The 16,175-nt window shown below is 42.0% G+C and overlaps 1 protein-coding gene across 1 annotated transcript in view; it reads left to right on the forward strand.

The window, feature by feature from the left end:
• PCDHAC2 (protocadherin alpha subfamily C, 2) overlaps nt 1-15,893 on the forward strand; it is a 49,387-nt gene extending 33,494 nt beyond the window's left edge. Inside the window, exon 4 of the mRNA XM_077137214.1 lies at nt 13,152-15,893. Within this exon, the coding sequence (XP_076993329.1) occupies nt 13,152-13,462 (311 nt within the window). The 3' untranslated portion in view covers nt 13,463-15,893. The remainder of the gene's footprint in view (nt 1-13,151) is intronic.
• The last annotated feature ends 282 nt before the right edge of the window (nt 15,894-16,175 follow it).

Raw genomic sequence — 16,175 nt, forward strand, 5'->3', positions numbered from 1 at the left:
AGCGTGGATTAGACTTTAGGTACCTTTTGAAGGCTATTAATTGTCAGAAGTTTGATGGAGGCTGATTAAGCACACACACAGCCTTTCCCTCCAAATCTTGAACAAATTAAGAACAGAGATGCAAGGAGTCAACTGAGTGATCAAAGTCCATTACCAGGCTGTTATTGGTAAAGATGGTCTGGAGAAAATGGCAGGATCTTCAACCTCTCAAATGCAGGGGAAGAATGTGAGGTTAGCTGACCTCTCCTTTGATAACCAAATAGGGGCTGAGCTAGAGTGGAGAAAGAGAATGGGGGGGGAGGAGAGGTGGGTCATGACACTGATTTTGCCCAATCAAGAAGAATGATAAGGCTTTTCATAATCCCCACCCAGATAAACTACTTTTCCTGCCTGGGAAGCGAAACTAAAGAAGTGGAGCTAAAAGTGAAAGCTTCCTGCCTAGCACATCCCCAAAGTGTGGAAGTATTGTTTTGGTAGGTGTTGCCTTCTCTGTGGGCAGAGGTGGACATGTGGCGAGAGAAGAATATGGATCCCACTATATCAGTACATTATTATTTTAGAACTAGGAGATATTGTTCTGTCCCAGGCTTAAGAGTCTTGTTCTAGGAGTTGGGGAGCAGCAGGAGAGGACAGTCCCCTTTGGATCCTCCACAGGCCATTCTGGAAGGTGACGGTCTTAGGTTTGGCAACTTGAGCCACATGGGAAAAATCACTGTCCACAGGAAGATGTCAGGAGATAGGGACAACCCATATTGCCTACCCAGCTTGCAGCTAGCATCTGTGTCTAGGTGAAAGCAGGTTAAAATATATATCTGGGATTTTTCTGAAGAAGAAAAAAAAAAAATTCAGAGGCTAACCAGCGTTGATTTGTATGTTGCGGAGGGGTTGAAGGTGGGGGTACTTTGGCTGGTATTCCCAAATCCCACTGCTTTCCTTAATGATGCTTCTGCTGGTGGGAGTGGAGAGTGGGGGCAGGGGCAGTGCACGGGGTAGGGTGGCTATGGCCCAACTTGTGGGTATGTATATATCTCAGGATTTGCTTGTGTCTTTTAGCAGCATTTTTGCTTAACAACCATTCTCACAACCTTACCTCCTTGAGACTCTGATAGGCTAGGCATCTCCAAAGCCTGGGAGCTCTCTGCTCCCGTGGCTGCTCTGCACGGAAATTAAATCTCCCTTCCTGTGTCTGACATTGACTAGGCCAGGACACTGCCGAAAGAGCCTCCTCCGAGGCCAGCACACTCTATAGGCTCCTTGTGTCACCAAGATGACAAAACGGCTGCTGTCCCTACCATTCACAGCCAAGGGGGCTGTGGTTAGTCAGCAGTCAGTGTCACATAAATTTCCCTCACATAAATTGAACTAAGTATAAATTGATTCTAAACAGTTGCCTTTGGGAAATTTCTTCAAGGAGGATGATCTCTTTGTAATGCTTTCTTTAAATCTGGGGGTTTAGAGATACAAACTCTTCCTCCTGCCTGTAGGGTACTAGATTTCTGAAAGTTGTCATTTGAAGGAAACTAGGAAGATGCCCACAAAACCCACCTCCCAGGAAGATCTCTAGAGCTTTCCCATTAATCCCCACTACTGCATTCTCTTTTAAAATCCACATTCATTTATTCATTCATTCTTTCTTTCTCTTTCTCACACACAGACACATATAAGAAAGTGAAGTTCTAGAGTATCTGTCCAGGGGTGCTTTCCTTGGCTTGACTTCAGCATAGAATCTGGTTGGAACCTTCTATATCGTTATTAAACAAACATTTATTAAGCACTTACTTAAGACCAGGTTCTGTTCTAGGTGGTGGGAATATAACATTAAATATAACAGTTCTGCCCTCATAATCTAGTGGAGAAGACCTAAATGTAAAGAAGTAAGATGGCAGTATTACAATGTCATGCCATCAGGACCATACAGTGTCATGCATAGGAAGGCCCAGAAGGGGGAAGGAAGCTGGGACAAACCACCAGGGCCGGGCAGTCTAGAACGCGACCCAGTTGCAATTAATGTTGCAATTAATACACACCCCATTTAAATAGGTTAACTGGTCTAACTTTACAGAGAGGGGCTCCCAAATTGTTTTCATAGGACCCAAAACCTCTCTTTTAGTAACCCTGAAGACTAGATGCTGTAGAAACCCAGCAGATGGAATTGGGGATTTAGGGAACCAGATCACAGATTATGTGACATTTAATACTGGGTATTATAGGGTAATAAATAGATGTGGGCAGGAAAACTTCCAGGCAAAGGGAACTAAATGTGCAAGAACAAAGGAAGTTTTCATGAGTGTATAATCTGGGTGAATCGGATGGGTGGGGTAGGATAGAGGGCTGTGGGAAACTGAGATAAAAAAGGTAGACTAGAGTCAAGATTTTTAGGGCCTTAAGCATCCTGCTGAAGAACTTGTGGTTTCTTTTATTGACAACAGAGAGCCACCAGAAGGTTTGTTTTGTTTTTAAGAAAGGAGGCTCTGTTGAGCCCCCTTAACTCCATTGAATCTTAAAAAAATCAATTTGTAAGTTATCAAAATGAGCTAATAAGGTAATCAATGTGCTGTTTTTCTTTTTCCAAACCAAGGATTGTCTTTAAATGTGGAATCAAAAGGGAGGTGAATACAGCATATTGATTTAAAGAAATATTCTTAACTGATTGTGATGGGCTTGGTGTGATCATGTGTGAGAGAATGTGAAGAGTGAGGGCAGATTTGTTTAAATTTTGCCTTGAGTGAGCTTAGGAACAAAGCATGGCCTGTGTCTCACATCCTTGTCCTTGACTTATAATTGTACAACCTGTGCCTCAGATTTATTAATATACAAAAGAGGAAAGTCCATATGCTGCTGTAAAGATTAAATGAAGATAATGCATGCAAAATGCTTAGCATTGTGCTTAGCTTATAGTAAGCGCTCAAAACTAAAATCATGACTCCCTGATTTACTCAATTTAAATAATACTCAATTTAATACCCTTGACACTTACTTAACACAATGCCAGGCACAGCATTCAAAGTAGTTTCATTGGAGTAAATGGGACGGCATTGAAGTGCACAGAGTAGGGGGATAGTAGTGCTGGAAGCAGATTCTCCCTGGAAGACTCTCATTCTCTTGCCATCTTTCTACTGCAGTGTTCTGACAGCACCTCCATTTTATATCCTAGATACAGGCACATCACTGTTTGTCTAGAAATGGTTGCTCAAAGCTGAGAAGTGACACAGCAACACAGAGCCTGGGATTACTGCCAAATTTTAAGAAGCACAGATTGTGATAAAGTGAGGGGAGGGTGGAGAAGAGAATTTTGAAAACCTTTAGCCATAGCTAGAAGCAGTCTTATTGTTGGGTGAAATGGTTATGCCTCACACAGTTCCAGGGGACACATAGTATTAAACTTTGGGAAGACTCCCTGTTCAGTTGTGGTGCTGAAGGAGGAGCCCAGCAGTGGGTCCTGGAGTCCTGCTTGGTTTTATCTTATGTTATCGCTTTCTTGACGTTCTTAGACATTTTGAACAAGGGGCCGTACATTTTCATTTTGCACTGAGCCCTGCAAATGGCAAAGCTGGTCCTGGGTCTAAGTGGTCTGGGACAGTGACATTTTGTCTCAGCTAATTTTTGAACTACATTGAACTATGCAGCTGATGAGGCAAGTACTACCTGGGCTGGAATTCTTTTTAATCCGTCTCTCTTTTATTTAATAATAAAAGGAGTAAAACTCATTATAACAAATTCAATCTATACAGAACTAAAATAAAATTAGTAGTGCCTTACTCTCTGCCTCAATCACATTCTCCAGAAGTAACCGCTGCCAATAATTTAGTGTCTATCTTCCAGATTTTTCTAAGTATCAGTGTAAACTATTGGACAATAAAGTATAAACAATCACATTGTTGATGTCAATAGTAAACCCTACAACTGTATTTGCTTAAAAATTATCAAGTTTCCCTCAATCCCATGTCCCTTCAGTGAGGTAGTCTCTGTTAACAGTTTTGTGTATTCTCCCAAAAATATTCAAATTAATTTTTAGTTACATACCTGATGTATGAATATTTTCTATGTTTAGTCATAAAGGTAAGTTTCCATAAAATGAAATGGGATAATGTTATGCATATTAGTATACAGCCTGGTTTATTTTTCATTTAATGTCATGAACACCTCTCCAATACTCACCTCATTCTTCTTTCATATGTATTTATAGTATTATGCATATATTATAATTTATCTATGCTATTGGTACTTTTATTAAACAATCCGATATGCAGTACACATTCTTGTGCATATATATCATGGATCTCTTGCACTCCTACTAGTATTTATGTAGGGTAAATTCCCAGAAGAGGGATTGCTGGGTCATAGGGCATGAAAACATCAAACTGACATTCTCTTATCTGGGGTAGGACTGCACGCTGTATACATTTTCCTCTGACCCCTACCTCCATCTAGTGCTATATTTCACTTAACTCTGTGATATCATCCTCAAGGACTTAGTTCTCAAAGTTAAGGAGAAAATTGCAGCAGAATGAGAAGAGAATTTACTTGTAAAGAATAGTAGTGAACCACATGTCAGGTATTGTTCGAAGCACTTTATGTGTATTAACTCCCCTACACTGTATAACCACCCCCAAGAAATAAATGTATTAGACCCACTTTACTCCTTTAGGAATTTGAGGTTCCTAGAGCTTACGTGAGGTGACACATTTACTAAGGGATGGAGCCAAGATTTAAAGCCAGGCAGTTTGTCTGAGCCTCTGCCCTTAACCACGACACTATACTCTGGCCTCAAGATAGCATTAAACCAAAGTTTCTCTACTTTGTATATCCCTTAAAATGATTATTGTATTTATTAATGTACTTGTCTGTTTCTCCCACTCCCCTGTAATTCCTTGAGGGCAGCGTGCCTGTACTAATATTCATATCCGTATCCCTAATTCCTAGCACAATGCTTAATCTGTTGTAAATAAATTCAGTTGAAGGAATAACACTACCTCCGGGAGGTAGTCATGAAGTCCATTTTTGGGATGAGGAGACTACAGTCAGTGTCCCCCAAATCATGGAAAATAGTAGGAGAGCAAAATGCTGGAGTTAAGATTTTAACCCAAGGCTTCAATGTGTCCTCAAAGTTGGAAACTGCCTCCTTTAAAGGCTCTGGAGAACGGCTCCCTACCTGGCAACCGCTTCTAAACTGGAAGACTTCACAGCTGGAGTCTTCGGGGACTGGGAGGGCCCAGTGGGAGGAGGGTCCCTGGAAAAGGAGTTCCTGGAAGTGTCGAGTCCAGGAATAGGTTGTTAAAGGAGGAGTCAGGTTCCTCTGAGGAATACCAGAGAGTTAACAATGCCTATCTTTTATTTAAAATTTCTGCATACCAGACATTGTTCTATGTGATTTATGAGCATTGTCTCTTTTTAATGCTCAGGATCCCATTAGATGGATAGTATCGTCTTTGTTTTACATACGAAAGAATGGGGCTGGGCAGGTTATACAACAAGTGAATGGTCAAGTTTCCATTCCATCTCAGGTATGTGGGCCCCGGAAACCTACACTGCCGCCTGTGCTAGCCCTGGGACGTAACTGCTGCCTGAGTCTGGGGCCCTGAGAGGGACTGGGTCCTGCAGGAGCTCACCAACCAGGAAATAAGACAGGAAACTATGCAGCCTGAGCTCTGCTGGGGTGAGGGTGGGGGTGGGGGGATGGCGAGGTCACCGAAAGAAGAAATATGATTTTTTTTAGCTGACTGTGGAGAGCTAGGAGGGTTTGAGACCAGCCATTCCAGTGTTTGAATCTGGGTTCACAGCACATGATGTCTTTATACTTTTAACCTAGAAATGGCAGAGTTATTTTGGGCAAGCAAGAGCTGTAGCTTTAAAAATATGCCTAGTGTATTTATCTCTTCCGCTTTGAGATTACTGTAAATTAGCCCAGCTGTGTCCTAAGGCACCAAGCAGCCACAAATCCTTTCAGATCAACTCATCCCACACTAAGCGGTGAAGCACGTGAGGGGAGCTCCTGCAGCCTCTGGGAGGTGGTGTGAGATCAGGCTCCCCACCACCAGCACACATGCCACCCCTCCCCACTACTCCAGGGACCAAAATGCTCAGCCTCTGAAGCAAACTTAACTCCATCTCTGCCCTCATCCCCAAGGCTTCATCAGAAGTTAAAAAAATAATAACAGTTTTGGTAGAGTCAGGAGCAAATGCAAGAATAATATTTCAGCTTCGCTACCAAATCCCTGTGTGATTTAGGGCAAACTGTCTTGCTGTTCACTCAAGCCTTCAGTTGCCTTATCTTTAAAATGGGAACCCTTTAAATGAAAGAATATATATAGGCAAAATGTTTTATAAACTGGCCCCATAATAAGCCATCAGTATCTCTTAAACAAATGAATCTTTTGCTGCTCTGATCTTACTAGTAAGTAAAATTTAACAAGCTTTTTCCTTTGTGACTGACATTGTGCTAAGTGCCCTATAAAGGATAATCACATTTACTCCCATAACAACCCTGTAAGGTGGGTGCTGTCATTTATCCCCTTTTCAGATGAAAACCGAGGCCCAGAGGTATTAAATAATTTACTAATCCTCACATAATTATTATATGGCGTAACCAAATTTAAGCCTAAGTGTTCCATTTACAGAGCCTGAAGTTTTACAGAAAACAGGGAGTATCTTTATTTTTACATTCCGTTGTTTCCATGGAAATTTCTCACTACTGTCAAGTGAAGGAAGGTGGAGAAACGCTAGTCTAGGTGGCTGGTTTTTTACTCTCTCTCTCTCTGACCCTGGACAAGTTTTGGGCTTCAGACCCTGGCTGTCCAGTATCGTGTGGGCTGGAATTACTCAGATTAACGTTGTCCAATTCACAAAAGATTGATTTGGGGGCGGGGGTGTGGGGGAGGTGTTGGGACAGAGGAGGCAGAGCTTGTCCCTTGGTCCACAATCCCCACAGATGGCTGTAATGAGGGAGGGAGCTGGAGATATTTTGCAACCCGGTCTATCTGTCAGCGGGTTTGATGGCAGATGTTTTGTGGTTTTGTGTGTGTGTGTGTGTGTGTGTGTGTTTCCTTTTGGTCAGATTGAGCGTGTATAATTTTACAGTCTGCCAGGTAATGGCAGTTAGAGAGCGACAGACAGACAGGCAGGGACAGAAAGATGAAATGGTTGCCCAAAGCCAAGGAAGGGGCCAACACAATCGGAAAGGCTTGAAAGACGGCAGAGGCTGGGTCAGGTGGGGGGAGAAGAGAAAGGGAAGGGGAGCACTGGGCTGTCTCTGCCCAGAAAGCTTGCTGTTGACTTGCAAAGCCAGAATCTGCGGAGACTTCTTACCCTGCCTCTTCCCTGGGCAGCCAGAGGCAGCAGCAGCAGCAGCCGCAGACTGCGCCAGAGAACGAGCAATCCAGGGGAGCCGGAAGCGGCTGTAATCATTTAATAGCCTTTGCTGGCTGTACGGACCTAGCTGAGTGGGCGGTAGGCCGGCTGCAGAGTGCTGTCTGGCAAAATAGTCCCCGACTTTAATCAAGACGATGGCTTTTCTGGAAGCTCTTTGTTAACCTCAGCACCGAAATCCCAGAGATGCTAACAAAGGGATGAATGGGGAGTGAAGGGGCGGGGCAGAAACCGGGAGACTGGTCGGTGACTGCCCTGCCCCCCTCCCCCAGCCCCACGCCTCCTTTCAACTGACTCCTTAGAGGCACCTGCCTGTATCTCTCTGTCTCCCAAATGGTGGCAAAACAGACAATAAGTGTAATAATTGCTACATTTGTACAATGCTTTAGGAATTTCAAAGGGGCCTTCGTAGACAGTTGAAGAGGTGAGTCTCAGAGCTGGGGTTAAACTGCCTCATTTGAGTCCCCGGCTCCACTAGTTAAGTAACCATGTGACTGCTGGTGCTTAGTCTCTCCACCTATAAAAAAGACATATTAGCAACGGGTATCTGAAATGGTTCTTTTAAGGATCAAAAATTATATTGTGTACAGATTTGCTTAGCGCAGTGCCAAGTATGTAGGAAGAGCACAGTAAGCAGGTAGGTCCATCTATTGACAGGATGGTGGCCAACTCCGGTTTATGGATAAGAGACTGAAGCCCAGAGATATTTATGTAACTTGTCCAGGACGTACACTGTTAAATCACAGAGTGAGGGCAGGCTCTCTAGACCAGGGAGTGAACAGATCAAGATGAAAAGAAGAGAGAATTAAATACTCACCCACATTCTCCAGCTCATGCCCCTCCAAGAGGTTTCCTGAAATGAGTGTCCTTGATCGAAATGATTTTGTAATATTCTATTGGAGGAAATCAGCGTACACCAGAGTGGGGGTTGGGAGTAAGTTCACAAGTCTGGCATTTGCTTCACAATCTTCAAAACTTTTGCTGGCATTTGCATCAGCAGAGCTTCCAGCCCAATAATTTCCAGCCACTGAAGCTAAACTCCAGGAACTCAGGCAGTCTGAAAGATGAAAGGGGATAGTTGTGAATTGTAGGGTAGGTGGATTATGATATTTTATGAAATGGTCAGCTACCTCCAAAGGGCAATTTTTAAAGTTGCAAATCTATATCCTTTTTAAAATACGTATGTTCTGGTTTTAAAATATGTTGCTTCCCAGAGCAGCCAATTGGTCAATTAAAAAAATAGGTCAAAAAATTATAATCCTACCCCCAGGTAACCATTTATTATAATACAATTGTATTCTATTTAAAGATTAAATCCTGTTGGTTTGTAATCTGAATGTCAGGGAAGGATTCTGCCTAAAGAATCAGACCCACGCCGGCATGGATCCTCGTCCACTTGGTGCATCTGAAACCCTCTTTCTGGCCTGTAATGGGTCCATTCATGTGGGTCTTGACTGCTCAAAAGTCATGGCTTTGTCTAAGAGTGGGGCAGGTCCCTGGAAGCAGTGGGAGGCCCTCAGCAGGGGGAACGTAGATAGCACTGAAAGAAACATTTCCTTCACCGTTTTACTGAGATTGGCCCTGGGCCTGGGGTGGGTGGCAGAAGAAGTGCCTTTTTCTTTCTCCTTGATTCTCCCCTGGAAGTCACAGCATTTATTAGGCAAAGCCATCCAAGGGTCCTCAGTGTTTGGCCAAAAGGGATTCAGAGCCAGAGGTTAGTAAATGTTTTGTTTAACTCCTTAAGCTATTGTTTCACCTAAATGAGTCAAGTTCAGATGCATTTGAGCCCTGAGAGATGCTCGTTCACACAACAATCAGAATAGGCTCAAAGGTTTGCCAGGGATGGGAGAACCCACACCTTGCTGTCCTTGGCAGAAGCTGAGCATGTGAATGGATCTCTGCATGCTTCTTGGCATTTAGGCTAAATTATATAGAACTAAGTCTCCCAGCAAAGGCAGGGGAAGCTCAGTAACATGTCAAAAAGTCATGTAACTCTTGGCAGCCCTGCTGTGAGGGGCTCAGCAAGTAGGCATGGCCATTAATGTCCTTTAGCTTTGCAAGATGAAGATATCACTGAGTTCTACATCTCGGGATGACAGTCCTTAGGCTTCCTGCAGTGTCCTGGCTGTGGTTGGAAAACATTTCCATTCCCTGCTCTGTGAGAGCAACTAAAGGACTGCAGTGTGATGCTAAAGCCCATTTCTAGGAGCCAAACCAGAGGCATTTAAATACATTGCTCACAATTGTTTCTGTCTCTCAGAGATCTGGCCTGTAGGTGAAAGGTAGACACATTCTACCCAAGCTCAATTACAGATTTGCTTATCTTAGATAGGAGAAATTGGTCTTAACCTGTGAGAAAAACAGGCTTCCTCCCCCAACTCCAAAGTGCTATGGTGTCAGCTCTGCCCAAGTGAAGGATGTTTTGAGGAGGAAGGAAGCTTTCTGCTCCCTCTCCCTACTACCTGCTTGTACTTGTATTCCATTTACAATATCCTTCTCCTTTCTCCTAGCCCCAAGAGCTGCATCATATATAGCTACCCATATTTGATACCATTTATTGAGCGCTTCCATTTCGCTGAGGATCAGGCTAGCACCTCACATGCATTAAGTCACTGTCTGTAGGGATACCCCAAGTGCTGTCAATGGGGAGTCATTTGGTCTGCTAAAGAATGGGCACCACTTTCACTCCTCACATCAGTTCTTTTCTTCCTTCCTCCAGCAACTATTTATTGAACAATTGTTATAGGCCAGGAATTGTGCCAGACACTGGGTATACTTTGGTGAATAAAATGGATATATTTTTTCCCTCTGTAAACCTTACCGTGATGGAGACTGTTGATTGGGTGGTGGGGCCTCTGCTTGGCCAGGATGGACACAGAGTGTCTTCTGAGGGTACAGACTGGAAGAATGAGGAGTCATGCCAAAAGTGGAGAGCTCATTCTTGACAAAGGGAAACCACATGTGTAAAGATATTGAGGCAAAAAAGACTCCAACAGATGTTAGAAGGGATGACAGAAGGCCGGTAGGACTGCAGTATAGTGCTCTGAGGGAGAATGGTAGCTGAGGTTGGAGAAGAGATAGCACCAGATCCTTGAAGGGCCTCAAATACCGTGTTAAAGAGTTTGATTTTTTTTTTCTCAAAGCAGTAGGAAGCCTTTGAATAATTTTAAGCAGAGAAGTGATATAATCTGATTCTACTTTTTAAAGGAATATACTTTACTGTATGAAGGTTACACTTCAATTTAAAAAGGAGTAAAAGATCTTAAGAAATAAAGATCCTACTGTGGCTACTGCATGGAGGATTCGAGAGGGGCCAAAATAGAAGAGCTTTAGAGACTGTAAAAATAGTGAAGCCAAACTGATGTCCCTGGATTGCTCATGTCTAATGACGGTAGGCCAAACTCCACGTGGACCAAGCCTGGCATTTTCTCAGATTCTGCACAATCACAAATCAGCTAGTGGCACCACTCTAGGGATTGGTATAGTCAAGATTCTAAGTTCTAAACAGCAGAAACCAGTGCTGGCTACCTTAAATAGAGAAAGAAATGATTGATGAGAAAGCCGGGGAGCCAGGCTTGGAAACGAGCAACCAAGGGTGGCATGGAAGCCAGACTCTGGAAGATCTGATTTAGATCATTAGCCTTCAACTAATGTCAGTAACTGTTCTGTATCTTGCTATTAGTAGTAATAGTAGAAGTAGTATCACCTGGAAAACCTAATAGTAATAATAATAGTTAATATTCTTTGAGGATTTGCTATAATCTTGACACAGAGTGCTTTGTATGTATTAATTCCCTTAATCCTCACAAATTTTTGCAGCTAGGGATGTTAAGGGCTTCCCATTGATGCTAGTCCCTGGATGCTTCGACATCCTTTATTGGTTCCTTTAAACCTGCTATACTTCTATAAATCTCTTTTGTAAACCCATTTCAGTTAAACCTTAAAAAATGAAAAGAAGAAAAGAAGCAGCAGGTTGAACAAGGAAGAGGCTATTGCTGTAATTCTTATGAGAGATGATGGTGCCCTGCAGAAATGTAGTGATAGTGAAAATGGAGAGAAGAAGGCAGAGTCAAAATATATGTAGGAGGCAGAGATGACATGAAAAGTAGAGACAATTGAAGAAAGACTCTGAACTTTCTAGCCAGAGCCATGAAGAAAAGTACTATCAGTTATTGAGACTGGAAAGACTGAAAAGGGAACAGATGTAAGGAATGAGAGTATGATTTCAGATTCCTTAAGTTGGAGATATGAAATAGGCAGCTGGACACATGAGATTGGAGCACAAAGAGATTTAAATAAAATTTGTGTCTCAACAGCATATTTAGGAGGTATTTAACCCCATTGGCATGGCTGAAATCCAAAAACAAGAGAGTAAAGGAAAGAATAGAAGAAAGTCTAGGGACAAACCCCAGGAAGCTTCAACAGGTAGGTGAGGAGGAAACTGACCTAGAATAGCCAGAGAGAAATGTCAGGAGAATGCTTTGACAAGCACCTCACAAGAATAAATGTTTCGAGGGGATGTCAAATGTGCTGAGAGGTTAAATAAGATGAGTACTTAAATGTGACCTTGTCTTTGTAAATAATTACTATAACTCATGAACTTGACGTGAGCAATATTAAAAGTAGTGTTCAGTGATTCTGAATTAGAGGATATTGAGAAGGGATGTGAAATGAGGATATTGAAATAGCTATTGTAGACAATCCCAAGATACAATGTGTATAAATGGGCTATTTGACAGCCCATTTTCACATCTCTACCAAAGGAGCAGTGTCAGCTACATGAGCCCTGTTGTGATGTCAGATGGTTACAGTGTTACAGCCTCTGGGAATTAGTCTGCCCAGATAGACCTTTGCTCTTTCTCTAGCTCTAACGTCTATCCTTCTAGAGGTTATTGGTGTACTTGATGGCGTGTCTTCCAGTTAGACTCTCAGGAAAGTCTTGCATTGGAAACCTCTGTGATGCATAATCATTTTCCAAGATTCACTGCAAATTTTACTTCCTTTCTGAAATCCCCTTAACTTACTCAGGTATGATTGATAACTTTCTCCTCTGAAATCCCACAATGCTTTGCAGGTCTCTTGGTGATGAATTTATCACATTGGTTTATAAGTGTTAGAGTTTATTTCCCAACTAGCTGTGAATACATATGAGGGAGACACTTTGTTTGAAAAGTAAGGTTGGTTTCAGTGCTTTATTCAAACAGATAGATGTCATAAGCAGACCCACCTCACAAAAGGAGTCTGTCTTCTTATGGTTTATGTAACGTCCCTCTATCCATCCACTTCTTCCCATTAGACACAAAATCAGTTCCTCTCTGTCCTATCCCACCATCCCTCAAGGTTGTTACAATAGAATCGGGATCAAATAATTGATTTAACTAGTTCATCTTCTGTTTTGGAAAGGTTAGGAGTCAAAATACATTTGTGGCCAAAGTTTTCTACCATTCATACACTAAAAGCAATATGTTCTGCTTTAATCCAGTATAACATTTCCTGGGTCCCCTTCCCAGGCAAGTTAATCACAATAGTATTCTTTAGGAAATTCTTTACAAAGAGCCAAAAATATGATTCTAGAAAACTAGATTTCTTGACCCTCTGAGAAAATCTCCTCCTCCTGCTTGCTTCCAAACGCTGGCTCTCAGGCTTGCAGAAGGAACCCACGATTTCTTTGAGGCCAGGCCCCTTCTGTGTAGCTTCTCCTGTACTTCTCCTGTACTCTTGTGTGGTGTGGCATGAAGAGCGTGTATTGATTGACTCTTGCTGACTTGTGGTGTTTTGTCTTCCAGAACCAGAGGCAGGAGAGGTGTCCCCTCCAGTGGGTGCTGGTGTCAACAGCAACAGCTGGACCTTTAAATACGGACCAGGCAACCCCAAGCAATCTGGTCCCGGTGAGTTGCCAGACAAATTCATTATCCCAGGATCTCCTGCAATCATCTCTATCCGGCAGGAACCTACTAACAGCCAAATTGACAAAAGTGACTTCATAACCTTCGGCAAAAAGGAGGAGACCAAGAAAAAGAAGAAAAAGAAGAAGGGTAACAAGACCCAGGAGAAAAAAGAAAAAGGGAACAGCACGACTGACAACAGTGACCAGTGAGGTCACCTAATGGAAACAAGCCACTTAGCCAGTTTTTGTAATAATGGCAAATCTCTCCCATGTAGCAACTCCCTTCTCCTTTCTCCTACCCGTATGAGCCCTCTCTTATAGACCTCAGAAATCTGCAGAAAGTTCCCTATGTCTGTCTAGATCACATTTAACAGATTTTGTCTTAAAAGCTTTACTAAGTCTGGTGTTAACTCTTTCTCTCCACTCTGGCTTGTTTTCAGAACCTAAAAAGCAGACCCAAGTTTCCTTTCTCCTCCGCCGCAAAGGAGAGGCTTCCCAGTCCCGCCAGTGAGAGGTTGGACTCTCTGCCCTGTGCTCCGGGGATCCTGTCTTGATGACACTTGCAGGGCAGGCTGAAAGGTTTTGAGATTGAGCAGCTTGGGTGTTTGTGGTCACTGGGTATGTGTGGCCACCGGAGGTATATGAGTGCCAGACATCAGCTGTGTTGGGCCAGATTAGACTAGTTGATGCAAGATGGGCTGGGAAATAAAGGCAAAAAATATCGGTGGGAGTTATCAGCCTGAAGGGGAAATGTGAAACTAAAAGGGACCAGACTTTTCTAAATCTTAAACCTCGAGAGGTGGTGGCTACCCCCTTGCAGACAAAAGTACCCCCACTGATCAAGCTTTAGGAGTCCCTAAAGTCTGTTGGCTGTGATGTCATCCTAAAACCTGCATTCTACCCACAAGCCGATACTTCAGTGTTTAACAGGGGGTCAGCCAGGGGAACAAAAGCAGATCTGATGTGTTTCCTGTATATGTCCTTGTGCTCACTTTATTAAAAATTCTTTTGCACACAATGTTCATGAAAAGGCCAGATCCTTTTCCCACGACACTTATGCAAATGCAAAAGAAAAAAAGAAAACCCCAGCACCTCACTTTATGCTATTTGTTGTTTGATAGATTTATTTTAAAAAAAGAAAATCTATAGCTATAAATCTTTAAAGAGAAATATGATGAATATGATTCCCCTGAACTCCCGTCAAGAGAGAATTCTGTCTACAGCCATTTAAATGATCATTGCTGCTACAGAAGTGCTTTAAGAGAATTGCCTAAAACATCTGTATTATACCGGCCACCTGCCAATCACAGCTTTACTCTTTCAGGTCACTCTGGGGTTGCCTCTTGCATGTATTAGTTACTAAATGAAAGGATCTTTCTCTCTCTCTTTTCTAAGAAATAATTATGTGCACTTTGAATACACAACCTTCTCCAACCAACCACATCGATCCAGAAATTGAAGAAAAATATTGTTTTCTCATCCATGCAGTGAGCAGAATTTTCAGTCCTCTAATTCCGTGACTTGTCTTGGTGTGCTAGCCTACACCTTTCTCTTTGGTTTAGTTTTCCTTTTCTATAACACTCTGAATTACTAATCTTACTAACACCTGTGATGTTACCTGAACTCAATCTCCCATATGTATGCTGTATGCTATTATAAGACTCCTGAAATATACTTACTCTGTGCTTGTGTATGTGAATGTTAATGCAACTATTACCTAGAGTGAACTTTAAGCTTTATTGTTGAATGTAATTCCATTATATTTCCTTTTGTACACCTGTGAAAAAGTGGAGTAGTGTTTTTTTTTAACCATTGTTAATCAGCGTTTGTGTATGAAAGACAGTAAAATTTTTTTCTTAAATCAAGTTACTGGTGATTCAAGGAATTTTATTTATGGTCAGCCAAGAGCCATCTCTTGCCAAGACTTGCTGGCAAGGGCATGGATAAAGCTGTTTTTTTCTAGTAACAATTCTGGAATAAATATTGAAGATATTCCCTGAGGGTGTGCAAGCACAAAACTTAACAATCTGACCTCTTAGAACTGGCAGAATGCTTTGAAATTCTAATGATATCTGGAATATCGACTCATAGAGAATACGATTTACTGTCACCTTAAGTAAGAAATTTTAATTTTGTTGAAATGTACAATTTAGAAGTTTAATTATATTATCTATATAAAAGTTAAAATAAAAGAGGTAGAGGAGTCTGTTATTTCAAAAAAAAAGCATTAAATCTCAAAAAATCTGTTTTGTCTACTTTTAGCTTCATTCTCCCATATTTTGAAGGGTGTGTAACTTCAGCTCTGCAGGATTGCATGGGGTAAAATTTGTTGCCAACACATGTGAACCATTGCTACATTGTAGGTTGTGATCATTTTGCCCCACTGAAGCCCATGTATCTGACCTTACGTGCCTTTTGAATACTAGGAGAATCGGGCTAATTTATTAATGATGATAATGATAATGTATCTGTACAGCACTTTTTACATATGCAAAGTGCTTTCCAAACCATGTTAGTTACTAGTTATTACAGCTGTAAGGATAAAACACGTCATGTGGATTCATTTTTAATTGGTGCTATTGGTATTTCCTCTGTTATTGCTAATAAATGGAAAATGGTGGTATGAAAGAAATGGTGGTCATTTCTAAGAATAAGAGTAGGAGAAAATAGAACGTTGATTATCGTGAACTATTATTTTTGAAGAAGGTCGCTGCAGTATGACATTTACTGTACCACTCTGACTATCGCCCTGGCTTTTATGTTCCTTACTGAGGCAAAAAGTCCAATAGAATCCAGAATTACATTCCACAGTATTGCTGGAATGGGCAGCCAGGAGGTTGCCAGAAATCTTCTCTAATAAGAATTGCCACAAACCAATTTTTTATCACCAGAGCCCCTCCAGGCATCTGGTCCATCACTTACT

Source organism: Tamandua tetradactyla, chromosome 20 (assembly GCF_023851605.1).
Source record: "Tamandua tetradactyla isolate mTamTet1 chromosome 20, mTamTet1.pri, whole genome shotgun sequence".
In the NCBI taxonomy this organism is placed as follows: Eukaryota; Metazoa; Chordata; class Mammalia; order Pilosa; family Myrmecophagidae; genus Tamandua; species Tamandua tetradactyla.